This window comes from Excalfactoria chinensis, chromosome 19 (genome assembly GCF_039878825.1).
Source record: "Excalfactoria chinensis isolate bCotChi1 chromosome 19, bCotChi1.hap2, whole genome shotgun sequence".
Classification (NCBI taxonomy): domain Eukaryota; kingdom Metazoa; phylum Chordata; class Aves; order Galliformes; family Phasianidae; genus Excalfactoria; species Excalfactoria chinensis.
The window spans coordinates 2,551,760-2,569,912 of record NC_092843.1 but is presented as its reverse complement, the minus strand read 5'-3'; the positions used below and the strand labels follow the sequence as shown (position 1 = coordinate 2,569,912).

The window sequence follows — 18,153 nt, the reverse complement described above, 5'->3', positions numbered from 1 at the left end:
TATAGGTGTTACCCTGTCTTTCTGTTTTTAAGGTTGGATTACGTGTGTGTTATCCCTGCTTAGGCATGACTGCATGATTTCAGCAAATAAAATGACATTCTACAGATAAAAGTGCTTTGCACCTCTCTGACAGCCTGCTTCTGTGCTGCTGTCATGCTTAAAGCCCCCAGAAGATTTGTGTTTGTCTTTTTTTTTTAAGTCTGTTTCCACACAGCTGTATTTCATTTTTTAATCCTGAGCATAAAAATGAGGCAATAGCAGCAGAATTCTTATGTGAATCTTCAAAAAAAGCACAGATTCATGGAAATGATTGCTAGATGATGCTGACAAGAAATCAGTACAAGCAATTTACCCGACATTCTTGTATTCTTAAGATGTCTCAGAATCCCTGTTGAAATTTCTCATCAATTGTTGTGGGTAGATATTACCTTTATCTATATTCCCAGTAGTCATATTTCAGACACCTTTTGTGCCTAATCAGAGAGCATTTCTATTTTGTATATAGCAAAGAGAGGTTTAAATACAGACACAGGAAGTCGTCCTTTGATTTGTGGCCCTATAAAAATACACTGTATTATTTACATGGTTTATAGTATTAGACTGATATGAGGACAGACAGGTTGTGCAGAATGAGCGATATGGTTGGCTTTTCCATTGCTTGTGATGAAGTTTCTTCAGATCTGCTTTGAGTTATTTTGTTTCTCAGTGTCAGGTGCTGGATTAGTGAAACAGTGCTGTCCTCAGCAGCTTTCTGATATCCAAACATGTGACCCTGACTTCTAACAAAAAAGGAACGCTTGCAACTATTACTTCATTGAGATTGTGTATTTCCCTTTTTTTTGTTCAGGTTAAAGAACTGAACCATTATCTGGAAGCTGAGAAGTCCTGTAGGACAGACTTAGAGATGTACGTGGCTGTGCTCAACACACAAAAATCTGTCCTGCAAGAGGATGCAGAGAAGTTGAGGAAAGAGCTGCATGAAGGTGCCTATCTAATGATAATCCTTTTGACTCTTTGACAGTAAGGATGCAAAAAAGTAAAACCAACCCATCCATAGATCTGTTACTTCTCTTCTGATTTCTTATATGAGCTGGACTATAAATAAATAAATGAGCATTATTTATAAATGTGAAAGGCCCTGAACTGTTTATGGAAGTGTTGCCTTTGGAGTTCTCTTATGAAGGAGAGAACTGGTAAATCCATTTACTCTTTGTAGGGATGCTGTTGAATTTATCTTAGGTTCTCATAGTATTACGAGCTTTATTCTTACTAAAGTGATTTTGGTGTCCTTTATTTGTGTAGAGTTATGAACATTGTTTCTGTAGTGTAACCTGGTGATGTCTCCCTGAAATAATCTCCATTCTGAATGCCTTGTGGTGGAATGGATGTGGAAATGCCCACATGCCCATAGGAATCAGAATCACATGAAAAAACAGAGCTTTCTGTTGAAATAAATAGGGATTTAGACAGTCGTTTAATATCAGCACTAAAAAGGAGAATATTAGAGCTCATGATTGAACTGAAAGCATTAGTTTTCTAGCTGGGAAACCTTAAAATTGTCAGTAATGTATCCTTTATCTCAAGCTTGATGCAGGAATTAAGAAAATTTCTTACTTCATCTTAAGTAGTTGTTGAACAAAGCCATATTGTTTTTTATTAGAACAATAATTACTTCTATTCATGAGAATGCCTCGCTCAGGAGGAGTCATTAAAGAATTCTGGTTCAGAATGGTTCTTTCTGTTCTTGAATAGTCTGCCATCTCTTAGAGCAAGAGCGACAACAGCACAACCAGTTGAAACACACGTGGCAAAAAGCCAATGACCAGTTCTTGGAGTCCCAGCGTTTGCTGATGAGAGACATGCAACGGATGGAGATTGTGCTGACATCCGAGCAGCTTCGGCAGGTCGAAGAACTGAAAAAAAAAGATCAGGTCAGTTGCTGCTTTTCATGTGTTCGTTCTTTTTTTTTTTTTTTTTCCTCTCTATTTTTTAAGACTCTAAATTGAATATGGTATAACAAGTATAGAAAACATATCTTGGAGGCAAAAGATATTAATGTTTGTTAAGTTGAAGTTCTCCGTTTGAATGACAGCTGATGGTTGTAACAGAAACACTCAATTTATGTGAATACTTTAACACTAATATCTGTAGTAGCGTTTAAAGTAACATTGCTAATATTGTTAAATGAGCAGGTAATAGTATCCAAAAGTTAATCTTGGTGGAAGAAACTGTCATCTCTACTGTCATCTTTAACCAAAAGAGCCCTGAGGAGGTAACTACTGGAGTTTTAACAACAACAACAAAAAAGTGTGAGAGAAAACCAAAACCAAAACCCCATTCTATTGCTGTCTTTCTTTGTAACAGTTTATGATGAAAGCTAATGAGTACTATAGTAAAGCTGAATCTTGCTTGTATAAATTCATTTTTTGCCAATTGATTTCCAGGAAGAAGATGATCAGCAGAGACTTAGCAAAAGAAAGGAGCAGAAGCAGAAAGATTCAGACGATGAAACAAAAGCTTCGTGTTCTTTAGCCCATGAGGAATCCCTTACCCAGCTCTCTAACGAAGAGGTAAAAAAAATTCTAAGCAACTTCATGTACTTTTCATTCCTCAGGGTGATGATTACAAATACAGTTGCCCTTTGTGCCCTTTGATCTCTGTCTCTTATAATTCATACTATGCAATAAAAAGAAGCCTTTAAAGCTGAACTTGAATACATAAATTTTAATGAAAAATGGAAAATGATTCCTTAAAATCTTCTGAGAGTTGCTGTTAGAAACTGTATCTACCTTCTGCATTCTGGACATTAACTGCTGTTAAATTCATTTGGGATTTATAACCACCTTTTAACACACCTAAATTTTCTGCATTAAACCACTTAAATCTGAACAGGAAGGAAGCATTTTGCAGCTCATTTGCTAACATATTTCTTGAATTCTGTACTTAAATTTACACTGGTTAGACAGCTGTGAGGTCACTGATGGCTAAATAAGTCATTTGCATGTGTGTATCTGTATGTGTTCTCCACACATGTATATATGTATATACACATATACAAAAATCCAGATGTATCCAACTGTGAAAACTGAAGGTTTTGACCAAATCTGCTCAGCAGCCAAAAATAAGCTTTTCTCAGCCAAGCCATTAATTGAGGCTCAGCACCAGGTGTTTACTGAAGCCACCTGAGCTGTGTTAGTAGCTTCACTGTACAGCCAGAACAAGTGATAATGTTGGATGTGGTTTGTTAGCAGGTGTTTTTGGTGTTGTAGGAAATGGTGTTGTAGGACAAGCTGAAATTGCATTTGACATCTGTTTAAAGTTTTCATTTGTGAAGCAGAAAGACCAAAGAGCACACAGGTTGGAACTTGGAAGCAGGTATCAGAGTGGGCAGTTGTTTCTCCTCTTCCATTGTGTTTTGCTTGCTTATCTATTTTGCTAGTCTGTGTTGGACCTATTGTGGAATCTAATATTTTTCTAAGGAGACGTACTTTCAGTGTTGCTTTCTTTACTTGCCTAATGGCAAAGCAAAAGTGTACAGTATTGAAAGATGTTTTGAAAACAGCCATATGCTTTTTAAATAAAGCATTGCTGGTGTCTTTTCAGTGCTGCAAATAAAAATAGATCAAGAGACTTAATGTTCCTTATACAGGTCACAGGACAGCTACTGTGGCTTTTGGTATTGACGTTCCCCAGGATGCTTTTCTGCTTGATCCTAGTCTCATTCCTTTTCAGTTTATTTTATGTGAAAATAAGATTTTAAATATAGTAAAAACAAACAAACAACAACAAAAAAAAAACCCAAAACTTCTTTCCCGTAGAATATTTTGACAGACTCCTTAAGCAGAAGAAAGAAATACAAGAGGAATATTCACTTGTCAGCATGAAGTAGATTTTAAGTACATCATTCTTTGCTTGCTTTGATGTTGGTGTTAATTCTTTTTAAGCTGAACAAACATCTAAACATAGTTATGAAAGTGCGATCCACGCATTCTGTTCTCTGGATTACAGTTCTAGAAGTGATGCTGCAGGTTGTGTCTCTTTTAGTGGAAGAAGTGCCTTGTTTCAAATACTAGAAGATGTAAGGTGACTGTGTCCTTGTAAGAGAACTGGCAGGAAGACAGATTCTTACAAAAGCATTCTGTTAACAGAAGATTATTTTTCTTTAATGGTGGCTGGTACATATCAGTTCTGTATCTTTTTCTCTGCAGTCTTAAGTTTAGCCATCAGATGCTTTTACCAAAGCCCTTTAATGTGCATTAAATTTGGTGTCCAGCATTTCACTTGTACCATGCTTCTAGAGTGGAGTACGTAACTTCTCCCTCATTTTTCAATTACAGGTGCATTTAAATAGCACCCACAGCTCAGTCCATTCGTTGGACGCAGACTTGCTTCTGTCTTCTGGTGAATCATTCAATAAATCAGAAAATGATATGTTTAAAGATGGACTACGGAGAGCACAGTCAACAGACAGCCTAGGGACATCTGGATCTTTGCAGTCCAAAGCTTTAGGATACAACAACAAAGCAAAATCTGCTGGAAACCTGGATGAGTCAGATTTTGGACCACTCGTTGGAGCAGATTCAGTGTCTGAGAACTATGATACAGCTTCCCTTGGGTCTCTGCAAATGCCTAGTGGGTTTATGTTAACCAAAGATCAGGAGAAAGCAATCAAAGCAATGACACCAGAGCAAGAAGAGACTGCTTCACTTCTTTCCAGCGTTACACAAGGAGTTGAAAGCGCATATGTGTCTCCTAGCGGTTACCGCTTGGTAAGCGAGACAGAGTGGAATCTGCTGCAAAAAGAGGTGAGTGCCCACCACACCTCTGCTGCGACCATTCCACACACAGCAGGAGGCTCTGTGTTGTGAGCTGCCTGCTGGAAAAGGTTGCTCAGTTCTCCTGGATGTGCTTGACTTGTAGTCAGGAAATATGTAGCATCATATGTAGCTGTTCACTTTTATTTCCTCTCGGAATATTTGTATAGGTTAAGCATATTTGATGTAAAGGGCATTGATGGGCCATGTTCATGGGAAAGTCAGCTTTATTTGATGCAGCGTATTTAGGGGAGGGTCTGGCAGAAGTAGCTGTTGATTTCATGTGTGGAGAGAGTTGGGGGTGGCTAGGAAGGGCGAAAGATAAACAAAAGGATCTTTTGTTATGCTGAGGATATTTACTGAAGGTTATGAAGGAGTGTGATTTAGAAATGAGCAACCAAGACATGCATAGCACACCAAGCTAGTACAAAGGGAGTTTCATAACACTGTCAGGGACTTGTATAATTAAAAACCACATTATGAGAGCAACAGGCAGCAGATTAATCTTAATGCTGTGCTAGTTTCAGTATGGATGACCAAGGAAACTGGTGCTACTGAGTGTTCTGCCTGTCAGTTTTACAGCAGCTTTGTATGATGCCAGTTTAAAGCCTGCATTTGGCTTCCTGCTGAAAAGAGCATTGTGTGGCTCCTGTGTTTACTATTTCCAGAGAGGCCAAAGAAGTAATGCTTTAGGGGGGAAAAAGGGAGGCAAAGACAAGTCAGAAATGGGTAAAGGCAAGATGGAGGAGCTGGGGCAATGGATGTCAGAATGCAGGTGTAAAAAAACAAGCAAAGGATAGTTGAGGTGAAGAAGTGATGATATTTTATTTCCTCAGCTTCCTGGAATTCAACTTATAGGTAAATCATTACTTAGAAGATCTCTGCAAACCTATTGTAAAGTTGCTGCATTTTGTGTTGCTACTACTTTGTAATACCTAGAGGAAGAATTTGTTGTGCTGCAGTCTCAGAGCTGAGTGAAATCCTCTACTCTTGAGTATTTCATGCCCTGCTGACATTTGGATGGCATTTTACTCCAACCCTCTTGTAGAATTCAGAGAAGAAACACCCTGCTTCCTATTTATTTCTGGAGGCAGGAGGACGGGCAGGGGGCATGCAACTGCTGCTGTGTGTGGGAGGCACATGGAGCAGCAAATACAAGTGAGACTTCAGCACAGACCTCACTGCAGTTAGAACTAAAGAAAATTCCCATTTGTACCCCTCGTGTCTGGCAAACTGTTTGTTTGCTGCACACCTGGACATTCTTTTTTTCCCCCTACTGTTTGTTGTTTGTTTTAAACTTTTTATTTCTTCTTTCCCAACTGTTGTTTTAGCTGTTATTCGGTCTCTGATAGTGAGCTATAGTGGGGAAGAGTATTAAACACTAAATAAATTGAAATTATTTCTTTGAAATGTCTGTTTCTATCCAGGTAGTTATGTGATCTGTTTCAAAAGGATGCACTAAATGACCCAATGAATTCTTGCATGTCCTGGCTTACTGCTCTTGTGCTAGTAGTAGGGTTTGTGTCAGGAAGAGATGATGCACAGCAGCTGCTTTACATTATCTTGTACTTCTGCAACAACTTAATCTTGCTGTTACGTGATTCTGCTGCTGACTTTTATCAGTAATATTTTATGAACACACAACACATCTGAGAGTTTGTGCCAGTCCTGCATTCCCTGAAGACGTTTGCAGCCCTTGTGGCAGGTGACAACTCTGTTCTCCAGGTGCAGAATGCAGGGAACAAGCTGGGTAGGCGCTGCGATATGTGCTCGAATTATGAGAAGCAGTTGCAAGGTATCCAGATTCAGGAGGCTGAAACAAGAGACCAGGTAGGATTTCTTTTCTACCTGTAGCAAGATTTTGATAGCCATAGGAATTGTGATAGCATGCAACAATGAGCCATTTGCTGTTTTGTTTGTTGCCTTTACCTTCAACAATACCAGCATACTTGAAATCCAGAAAATGTACATCATTTTATTACCATGACAATAATTTATTACTGGTTTGTTGTCATAAACACCATATAAGTGTAAATTTCTTAAGTATTTACCACAGAAAACCACTTTACTCGGTGCTACAAAATCTTGAGTTAAAGGCAGTGTTCTATAAAAGGGCGTTGTGCTCATGCTGAATTCAGTGTCTTTCATAATTAATATTTTGAAATGCTTTTCATGCATTAAATTCTATTATCCTTTGATACTGCAAGAATTTAATAGTAAAGGAAAAATGAGAGGACTTCATCCTAGCAAGATAAAATGACTGTGAAGTACTGGAAAAGGTTTGTTTCCTGCCATATACTGAAGAATAAACTTCAGATTTGTATAGAAGGCATGAGTCACATTCTGCTTTGAAATAAGGTATTACACAGCAATGCTCCAGAGCAGTTGGATGTCCTTTTTTTCCTTATAGTTGTAGTCAGTGATGCAGTTTTTTTGGAACAGCAGAGGGACTTCTGTGTTGCATAGGATTTTGAGGGATTGGTTTTCTTGCTTGGGAGTGGGATGGGTCAAGTTATATTTGTGTTCAGAGAATAAGTACTCCCTAGATTTATGGAAAATTATTTTGTTCTAATAACATAGGTGAAAAAGCTGCAGGTGATGCTGAGGCAGGCTAATGACCAGCTGGAAAAAACAATGAAAGATAAACAGGAATTGGAGGAGTATATGAAAAAAAGTGCTGAAGACTCCTCTAATCAGGTACAAGCATTTTGTAATAAAGCTGGTAGCAACCAAGAGACATTATTCAGTAGTATGTAACAAGAACTTTCTTGTCTTCTGTTGTTCATGGGTGGACTGCCTGCTGCAAAGGCAGCAAAGGTGACCATTTCTGGTGTTAGCTTAAAAAAAATAAAAGGAAAAGAAATGTGGCATCACTTTACTGAGTAAGCAATTAACGAATTGATCAATTTTAGTGGGTTAGTTTGAAATGGCAAAGCGTAGTGATTATAACAGGGAACTTCAGATGTTATTCTTCAAAATCTGTTTTCATGCTCTGTATCTCTGTATGTGTTGTTTTATTTTTGTGTTTGTTTGATTGTGGGTTTTTTTGTTTTTGCTTTTTTTAAGATCTCTTCGCTAATGGTTAAATGTCAGAAGTCAGAGAATTTCCTCAATGAACTGCAGCAGGCATTTTCTCAAGCAAAGAGAAGTGTGCAGGAGCAAATGGTAAGACAGCTTAAACCAAGAGATTGCTTGAACGACACTGTTTGTCTAACCTTTGGGTCTCAGAGTGTGTGTAAAAGACTGCCCAAGTCTAGTTACAGAGTGCTCTGTGTCATAACACATAAAAATACTGATCATGTGAGCTCTGATACAGTCTGTGAGGCCAGTCCATCACAGCTCACATGTATAGGCACATATGTGAATATAAAGATTACTAGACAACTATTTTTCTTCCTTTCGTGTATACTTAGTATCCCATTTCACCTCAGATCTGTAGTCAAAGTAGATTTTCTTCAGTTGAGATGAATGCTCAGTGTTTTAACAGGTCAGACTTAAAATATCAGCCCTAACACCCAGAAAGAGGTATGTATGGGAGCTTACTATATAAAAACTATTTTGAGCCTCACTTAGGAATTATGCTAGGGGACAGGAATAGGACCTCATTTTCTAGGGCAGAACAAAGTCTGACTTCCTTAAAGCAATCATTTCCCTCCTGTATTGGAATCAGCCTGCTTCTTTTCTCCTTCCTTATTCAGCAGTGCTGGGAGGAAAGATTTGTTCTTCTCAATCTCAGTATTGCATTTCTGGCGTCCAGGATTCCTGCAAGATACCACTTGTAGATCCATTCTGCTTGGTGTTCTGTGTGAGGCATTGCCTTCTGGAGATGGAGGAGATTCAGAGAATGTATTGATCTGCATTTCCTTTTCAGAACTGTCCGCCTGTAATACTCATACAAAGACACCTGAGCTATGATTCCTCTCAAGAAATTTCACTGGATTTATTTATTATTATGCAGGCAATAGCATGTTTTCTTAATACTTGTTCTTTGCAAAGGATAAGCTGTTTTGATGTTAGGAGGCAGACTCCCACTGCTGAAAATTTCAGGTTGAATGTTTAAGGTTAATAACCTGATCTTACAGCTGAGTTGTTATGTGACTTTAATAAACAACTTGGAGAGTTCCTGAAACATTTTTTCTGCATGAGCACAGTTAGCTAATGGATAAATCTGGAAGAAAACTGGGAAATCTGTCAGTCCTGGATTTATTACTTGTTTCTTTTCATCTGCCTTTACTTCTGATGCCAGGAAGCAGAGGGGACTGATCATTTTTATCCACAAAACCATTTTGTTTCCTTTCTTTTACAAAGAATCCACCAGACTTTTGAAAGCAGTGATAGTAAGTGGGGCATAAAGAGATCTGAATGTGATCCTAAGTGAGAACTTATGCTTTTCTCTTTATTGGAAGGCTGTCCTGACGCAGTCAAGGGAGCAGGTTTCAGAAGAGCTGGTGAGACTGCAGAAAGATAATGAAAGTCTTCAAGGAAAACATAGCTTACATGTATCTTTGCAACAAGCTGAAGATTTCATTCTACCAGAAGCAGCAGAGGTAAAACATTTCTAAATCATTAAAACAAAGCAATGTGTGTGACCTGTCACTGGAAGATGCTTATTTATCAAAAAGCAGCCTCAAAGCAGCACACTGAACAATATTCTGGATTTGAACCCCATATTCTGTGATGTACAAAATCACTTAGCTGATTCCCACTGGTGATTGTGAGCTGTGTCGTGAATGTGCTTTGTGGTATAATTTCTGTTAACTCTGGCCCAACAGCTACTCTATTGTCTGTAGTTTTTAGTGTGCACAACTGCTCAGTCACCACAGCTCCAGTGCAGGTATTGATTCGCTGCATTAAATCCATTGTTTTGTTTTTCTGCCTAAGCATTAAGGTTTAAGCCAGTTATAATCACAAGCCTTGAAAAAGCAAGAGATATCCTATGTCCACTCACTCACAACTTGAGCACATCAAGTTTAAAAGATGGGATGGAGTAGGGAATGAAGGGCATGGCAGCGGGCAATAAGTAACCCCGTGGAGAAAAGCATCTTTACAAGCTTTTGATTTAAAGTAAACTTATTGCGGTTTTGTTGGTGTGCTGGATGCAAGATCTGGTATGGTGGAGCAAACGTTGGGGTAGCACAGCTTTGTGTTGAGTAGAGATATGGTACTTTGCATAACTGATAATCACAACACAACTCCTCGCTCATCGTTGATTCAGGAGCTCCGGGAGCTGATTTTAAAATATCGTGAAGACATCATTAGTGTGCGAACAGCAGCAGATCATCTTGAGGAGAAACTTAAGGCAGAGATTTTATTCTTAAAAGAGCAGATTCAAGCTGAACAATATTTGAAAGAAAACATAGAAGAAACTCTACAGCTGGAAATAGAGAATTGCAAAGAGGAAATCGGTGAGTAGGGGTAAAAGTCTCAAAATGGGTAATTGAAGATGTGATTTTTCTTGCATTCAAGCTTTAATATTTGTTGTTTTTCAGCTTCCATTTCCAGTTTAAAAACTGAACTGGAAAGAATAAAAGCGGAGAAAGAACAGGTAAGGAGCCCTTTCACTGTGGTGTTTTTGTGTGTGTTTAACCAAAGGAAATAGGATTCTTTTTTCTGCTAGTTCTGTCAGGACTTTGAAAGCAGCACTGTCTTGGTGTCTTTAAATTGCCCATGTAATATCTGAGAAAACTACCTTTTTTTCCTAACTGCCTTGCAGATATCAGTAATAAATACATATTTGTGTTTAGTCTGCCTGCCACTGGGAGGGAAGGAGAGCTGAACTAGAGAGAGAATTCTAAAGTATGTCACATTATTGTTCCTTTATCTCAGTTTGCTTGTGGGGTGGTGGAGGACTGATGTACATAACCACCATTGTAGGAACATGGGAAGGGAACACCATTATAGGAAATTAAAATTTTCTTACTGAAAGCACTGGCATTGTACTGGATGCTCTCAATGTATTGCAGCTCTCAGCAGCAACTAGGATGGTACATACAGCTGTGTTGTAAATACCTTCTGTGAGCATTTCAAAGGAAATGCTTGGAACTTTAAAGGATAGAACTGCTGAGTTGGTGCCAGAGTATGTCTGGGATATGTTTATAGGTCTGGTACTTAAAAGCGTTTTGTCTGTTTATTAATCTGTAACCTAAACATTAGCTTACCTAATTCCTGGCTAACATTATATTACTTAATTAATAACCAAAAGTAAGCTTCGTCCACTACTCTCCAGCTCTGAAAAAAAAAAAGGAAAAGAGAAGAAAACAGAATGCTTTCTGTATCCATAGGAAGTGTTGCTTAGGTTCATTTCTGAATCCCTGGAGAGGCACTTAGATTGTACTTCCTGAATGGAGGGACTGTGAGAAATGGAAGCGCCAGAAATTTTAGTTAATCTTTTTGTTTTGTCCTTAATTATGTAGTTAGAAAGTTCTTCACAGGAAAACCTGCAGCAGCTGGAGAGTCTGCAGGAAACAAAAACCGCTCTGGAAGAACAGCTGAAGAAGGAAACAGCAGCAAAGGTAGATATATCCAGGTGTGAAGTGCATATACATCTTCTCTGATAATCAGACTGTATTCAGAGGATATGTCACTACCTAAGACTGGGAGAGGAAATTTTGGAATGTTGGTAAGATTCTGGGATTGAAATAATCTCTGCTGGTTTAAAATCCTCTGGATTTAAATCCTTGTTCCAGTCACTTAGCACTTGGAGTTTTAAAGCACTGGATCTGAGTTGCTTCTGGCTTGAATATCTTCTTGGGTTATCTTCCAAAGATAAAAATGAAGAAAGCTTCCTGATTGACCAGACCTTAGTCTGAGTGCTCTGATATTTCTGACTAAATGTTATTTTTCTGTTGCTGTAGGAAGGAGCCTTACTTTGACAGTCAGATAGGAGAACGAAGAAAAAAAAAAGATAAATCACAATTATTCTTTTTCTCTTCTCCCTCCCCCGATGACTTCTTTGAATAAAACTAAGGACAGCAAGATAATTACATTTTCAGCAGCAGGTTACTGCCCTTCATCTACAGTCAGGCTGCACTGAAACTCAGAATGCTGCTTTTTCATTCTGAGATCCCTGAACGTATTGCTGTTAAAAGACACGGGACTTTTTCATACTTTAACTTATCTAATCATGATAATACTTGACTGATGAGTATTAGCCCCATATTATGTAAAATTAAAGTGTAGAAAGAGTGACTGGATTAATTTCTTGCCAGCTCACTGAGAATAATCGTGTTTTCTTGCTCCAGCATTGTGCTCTAATCAGTTTATATAAGTTTCTCTTTCTTTGTGTGCATGCGTGTGCTGTTTAAGCATAGCATAAAGGATCTTTTTCTCTGCAGGCAAACCTTGAACAGCTGGTGTTTGAAGAGAAGAATAAAGCTCAGAGGCTGCAGACTGAATTAGATGTCAGCGAGCAAGTGCAGAGAGATTTTGTAAAGCTTTCTCAGACACTTCAGGTAAGGACAGTGCAACCTGTGAGGTGTGTCTCTGCTTCTCTGGAGCTGAGTGAAATAAGTTACAGCAGTTACAATTTTTCCTTATGCTGACGTTAATGAAAAAATGTTTAGAGTTATTTGTGTAGTAAACCGATGAGGTATTGGTAGTATAATATTTATATCGGAGGATTTAATTCTGATTATTGATTTCAACCCGTTCTCAGCAACAAAGATGTATAGTTATTATGGTAAACTGTAGAGAGTCATAAAAGACAGTATTTTGGGGTCCTAGCATTTCGTCATTTCATTGTCCATTTCCTGACTTCTTTGCCATATGGTTCACCTTAATGCATTTTATAACATGAAAAATTTGAGGACAAAATCAGGAACTTTTACCATTTGGTCCTGAAAGTATGGAATGGTTCTTCTTCATGCTATACTTATTGCTTTCTGTTTATGCTATCCAAGTCTTACCTTTTTTGTTGCTGTTTCTCTCCTTGTATGTCCTCCAATAAGTAGAATATGTGGTTGATGATGAGACAGTGAGTTCTGGTGGGTGTTTTCATCAAGGCTGATTCCAGCTGATCTCTCTCTTACTGTTAACTGTACAGAACACCAAGGGAGCTGTAGATGTAGTGTTTGCAGGACAGTGTTCTCCTCGGGAGGCAAGGTTAGATCTCTGCCTGTTTTTACATTTGCTCCCCATCAAAACCCCTAGGAAGTTTGCTCACAGGTGATAGGCTGAAATGCAGTGCTCTCTCCTTGGGGATCTTGCTGAGTCCACTCTGAAATTCAGCAGAGTACAGACTGTCAGGAGTTCAGGTTTATTTGGAAAATAAAAACAGGAGTGTAGGAGATTGTTTACTAGATAGAGCTCAGGTGGATGGACAACAGGGAACTGTCTTCTTTTGTTCTGGTTGTTTCTGGAGAAGTACATAGTGCAGGAGAGACTATTGAATTCTGCTGGCTGGTGAAACTGTTTCTTGTTTATTGTCATCTTCCCTTTCTAAAGTACAGTGTGGACTGCTCTGTGCAGTTCCAAGAGCAAAATCATACACAGTACTTGGAAGACATGCAGTGTTCTTTCACAACCCGCAGGCAGTGTGGTAGGATTTCAGTAATTACCTCAGTGAGTGTGCTGTAGCTGTGTACTTTGTCTTTCTGCCCTCAAGCAGTTATTACATTCTAGCTTCTTACCTGTTTATGTTTTCAATGTTTATGCAATGGTTTGTGCTGTATCTGCTGTCCATAGTACAAGGTCTGCTGTCTCACATAAGAAAAGAGATTACTACTGAGTGAGAATTTGGGTGTCTTGCTGTCACTTGGGTGAGGTGTCGACTGGTCAAGTTTAGGTATCCGTAATGAAGAAGAGCTAAAAATCAGTTAACCAGTAGCTGGAAATTTACAACAGAAAACTCAGATGCTAACATGAAGCACAAGCATTTGAGTCACTCCACCTCCAAAGAAATCACAATCTCTTTGCATTAATTTACTTGCAGCTCTGCTGGGGATTTTTTAAGCATGAAATGACTTGAGAGTTTATCAGAAAAGCAAGTAACAGGATTGCGCTTAGCAAAGGGAGCACTTCCTCTGGAAGTGTTTTAGCTTTAATCTTGAGAGGCCTGCAGGCATGTGTCAGGCACCTCTGCTACTTCCATGAAAGTTTATGTTGCTTTGGACACTCCTCCATTTTTTCAGCCAATGGTAGTTTGATATCATTTCTGCTTGCGTAGGTAGTAGAGGTTGCTGACATTACCTAGTGGCTCAGTTCTGGTTTTACTCACTCGTATCTGTTGGTTTTCCATAGGTGCAGCTGGAGCGGATCCGGCAGGCAGATTCCCTGGAGAGAATCCGTGCAATCCTGAATGACACAAAACTGACGGACATTAATCAGCTTCCTGAAACATGACACCCTGATGAGCGTGCTCCAAGGCTGCATTTGGGGTTTTTAACTCATCTTTATAGCAACATTAATTATTATTTAACTCTAACTGAAAGAGCAGAAGACAACAGAGGGGAGCAATGACTAAGTTTTGTTTCTAGAGGGGAAAAAGGTTTCGTGCTGGGCAGGAAGAGAGCACAAGAGTGACTTGTTGTGTAGGAAGGAGAACTTTCTAATGGAAACACTAACGGGTGCGGTGTTTCGTGTTCCACTGAGTGGGATCAGTCCTTACATCCTGAAAAACTTCCCCTCTTTCAGTCAACTTCGTAACCTGATGTAGAATTTTGGAACATTTACCCCTGTTTTTTCCCTTCTTCCTTTCCCCTCCACTACTGTGATCAAAGTAGCTGCTGGAAACCATATTGTCCCTCCAAAACATTGAAGAGCAAAGTGGTTGAAGTTTTTCTGTTTGAATAGTCAGTAACAGTATTCAGCTAGCAGAGAGAATGAGGTGTAGAGTATGCTGTATGAATATTTTATATTAAAATATGACTTTATTAGCAGGACACTGGATATTGATCTTATTTCATAACTCAGTGTTGTATTATTATTATTTTTTTTAACCATTGACTTTGTGTTGAAGAATCCGAATGCTGCTGAAACGTGGTCATGAGTGAGCTGTGTGTCTCCTGAACAGATAAATGCCAATCCCTAATACTCTGAAAACTGTACTGAGAACGTTAGCTCCTTGAAATGCTTCCTTTGAATTCTGATCCTTAAAGAAAAGCACAAGAAATGAACTGTTTTGTAATCTCTTTTCACAAATGTAATTTAAAACGTGGAATTACAACTAGTTCTTTCCCATCTTGAAGGCTGTGCAGTACTTGTAGTTCCTTCTCCATGTGAAGAAAATATGTTGGCAAAAACCCTGAGCATTGTCTGAGCACTGGGTGTGTGCAGGGCAGCTTTGCTCTGGTAGGTGGCACCACCAGGCATGGTTAGAGTAAGATGTTGAACAAAGCAAAGTCAGCTTGACCCTCCTCTTCTGGGTCAGTTTTAATAGTATACTAAACAATGGTGGCACTCTGTCACAGAGCACAAATGCACTGGAGCTGCATTATTCTGCTGGTTCAGGTTGGAAGGGTGCAGTGCATCTCTTACTTAGAAGTATGGCATTGTGTTATTGCTCAGAGTTAATTCGTACGCTCTCCTGTATTTCTGTAAGCATGCCTTTAAATGACGCCATGTAACACAACAGCTAAGGCGGGACGTTTTTGTGATTGATCAGATTTTAGGTTTAGGATGTTTTTTTATCAGTAACATGATGGTAACATAAGCATTCCTTCTTTTTCTCCTTTTAGTGGAGTTTCATGCACACAGTTGAATAGGAACAGTTCAGTGTATGGATGTGGTAATAGTGGTGGTGCATATTGAGTTCTTGAACTAGTCCCTAGCAAAGACTCAATTCGAAGAGACTGAGAGAGCAGCTTGTTAATGTCCAGAATTTATAACTTAAGCTTTCTGCTATTGTTTACTGTGTTATCTTTGCATACTATAGATCTGGTGACGATGAAAAAACAGAAGTGACAGAGAATGCTCTGTACTGTAATGCACATGAGTATATTTTGTTAGGTACTTAAATGCTATTTTAGCAGCATATGTCCTGCTACTAACATAAAGTTAGGACTGGTGGTTTTGGAGAGGAATGCCTTAAAAACAGACAAAAAAAAAAAAAGAAAAGCATATGAGCTCAGTTGCTTGTAATCTATTGCAACAAATAGAGCATTTTATTCACACTAGAAATTAATTTCTTTCATAATCCTAACACTTCAAATCCGTTTCTCCTACCTTATTAACAACGAGAGTAATAGATGGCAGGGTTGTCATCTTCCAAATGACCTGTTGAATCCTTATATCATTTAAAAGAAGTTGAAATGTGACTTAGGTTCCTTATTTTTGGTTTTAAAATCTCTCAGCATTTACTGAACTGTGAGGTGACAGCAGCTGCCTTCTGATGCAGAAATCTAATAGCAGAGGTTTTGCATTCAGTTTTCCAAGGGTTAGCATTGTATTCTGTTGAATAAAAATCTTGGGTGGGCTAAGATAGGCCTTTATTAATGAGCTGCAGCCTGGAAGGCTTTTTTCCTGTATTCTCTTCCTTCCATAAAACTGACTCTTAACAGGTTACTGGTTGTTAACCTGTGCAGCAGTGATTTAAGGAAGCCTGTTGTTTTCTGGTTAAGCTACAATGACAACATGCATCTTCTGAGCAAGCTGGACACTTGAGGAATTGCACCTGAAGACATGCAGAAAAAGAATTTTCAGTTGAGTTTATGGACTGTTTTTTCTAGTGCAAGAGAACTGTTAATGGCATTTCAGCATCCCTTTCTAGTCTGTCAGTGCCTATCAACAGCAGCCCCATCTTCCTGCCTGCTTTCGCCTTCCCCCTAAACCTAAAAATGGCCATGCCTGACCATTTTTGATTGCTTTGGATTGTGCAGGGCTGGTGAGGCTGTTCCATAGTGAATTTCTACAAATGGTTGGCTTGGCTTTCAGTAGGCATGGTGATGTCAGTTTGCAGATGATGATGGCTGCAGGGAGCATTTCTGCACAGAGTGCAGAACAGATCAGTCTGTGATCATTCAAAGACACAGTAACGATTACAGCAGTTGCAGAATGTTGTGCACCTGTGTGTGTGTGTCTGTATGCATGCTTGTGTTTTTCCCAGTGGCCAGCAATGGCCTGTAGGCCTGGTCTGAGGCTGGAGGTGAACGCTGTAGGGCTCAAAAGGGACTAATGAGCACTCACTCACCTGAAAGGAGTGGTGCTGGCTGCTGGGTTCCTTGGTTGTGAACCAGTCCCGCGTGTCACTGGAGTGACGTCCTTTGGGTTGGAGAGGAAGGAGATACAGCCATGGTGTGATTGTTTTCCTTTGTATGACCTTACTCCATTGTGCACCCCTTACTCCTGCTTTAGTACTGTGACCATTTTGAGGCTGGAAAATGAGTGATCTTTTTTCACCAACTGCTGCTCATCCTTTTTGAAAACTGATTCTAAAATTAGCAACTTATCCATTCACAAAAGTGGTGGGTGATGCCACAACCAAATGTCCTGCTGGGGAAGGAAAGCACAGCTTCAGAGGTGGTAACTCAAGCTTCTTTCAATGTAAGAAAATATATAAAGTGGCCTTTAAAAGAAAAATTAGAAGTGCCAAATTTGCAGAGCACTTATTAAACCACTGTCAATGGAGTGTAACTGAAAATTCTTGCTGTAAAGCTGTAGATGCTCACTCAGTGGATTATGATGATATTGCTTATAATAAATCAGAGACTAAACACTCTTCCCTCCAGTTCTTGGCTTTCTGGAGCTTGTTTTTTGAATGGGGTGGAAGGTTCTCCTCACTCGGTACGAGTCTGTGTTTTTAACAGGTGCTCCTTCTAACCTGGCAGCTCAGCTCTGATACGTGGGTTGAGTGGATTAGAAAGCTGGATTCTATTTGTGCAGTCTGTAAAAGGGGCAAGATCAAGTTTTGTATGCATTCCTATACTTGTATAGTCTTAATCTGTACAAAAAAAAGTGTTCTTGCAGCATGTATGGTAACCTAGTTACCTAACAGGTAATAACAGCCCTCCTTTCCTTACAGCTTTACTTTGGCATCTATTGCCGTGCCACTTTTGTAGCAGTGCAGTACTACTTTTCAAAACTGAGCTTGAAAGGGGCAGTGTGGGGGAGAGGGGGAGGAACAAGAATTATTTATTGTCCAGGAAAGTTTGTCTACAGCAGATAATTGGCCTTTTAATGTCAAGACGGTGCCAGCTTTGGATAAAGGCAAACTGAGTGTTTGGAAGTTAATACTGCATTCCAGTGAACCAAGCCATTGGTGTCCTGTGCAATTGTGGATGTAGAATTCTGCTGTCAACAGGATTCAAGTGTAACCATTTGTTAACTGTATTGAAGGTGTGTCCTTTATAAAGAAAGTGTTCCCAATTAAAAGAAAAGCTGCTGAAGTGTATGCGCTCCTCTGGTC

General features: G+C 39.2%; 1 protein-coding gene across 1 annotated transcript in view; it reads left to right on the top strand.

Moving 5' to 3' along the window:
• The window catches only part of RABEP1 (rabaptin, RAB GTPase binding effector protein 1), a 37,851-nt gene extending 19,719 nt beyond the window's left edge, over positions 1 to 18,132 (top strand). Inside the window, exons 6-18 of the mRNA XM_072353760.1 lie at positions 848 to 983; positions 1,753 to 1,931; positions 2,445 to 2,570; positions 4,338 to 4,805; positions 6,540 to 6,644; positions 7,395 to 7,511; positions 7,881 to 7,979; positions 9,221 to 9,361; positions 10,030 to 10,219; positions 10,304 to 10,359; positions 11,228 to 11,326; positions 12,149 to 12,265; positions 14,052 to 18,132. Coding sequence (XP_072209861.1) covers positions 848 to 983; positions 1,753 to 1,931; positions 2,445 to 2,570; positions 4,338 to 4,805; positions 6,540 to 6,644; positions 7,395 to 7,511; positions 7,881 to 7,979; positions 9,221 to 9,361; positions 10,030 to 10,219; positions 10,304 to 10,359; positions 11,228 to 11,326; positions 12,149 to 12,265; positions 14,052 to 14,153 — 1,935 coding nt within the window. The 3' untranslated portion in view covers positions 14,154 to 18,132. The remainder of the gene's footprint in view (positions 1 to 847; positions 984 to 1,752; positions 1,932 to 2,444; positions 2,571 to 4,337; positions 4,806 to 6,539; positions 6,645 to 7,394; positions 7,512 to 7,880; positions 7,980 to 9,220; positions 9,362 to 10,029; positions 10,220 to 10,303; positions 10,360 to 11,227; positions 11,327 to 12,148; positions 12,266 to 14,051) is intronic.
• Positions 18,133 to 18,153: the final 21 nt, after the last annotated feature.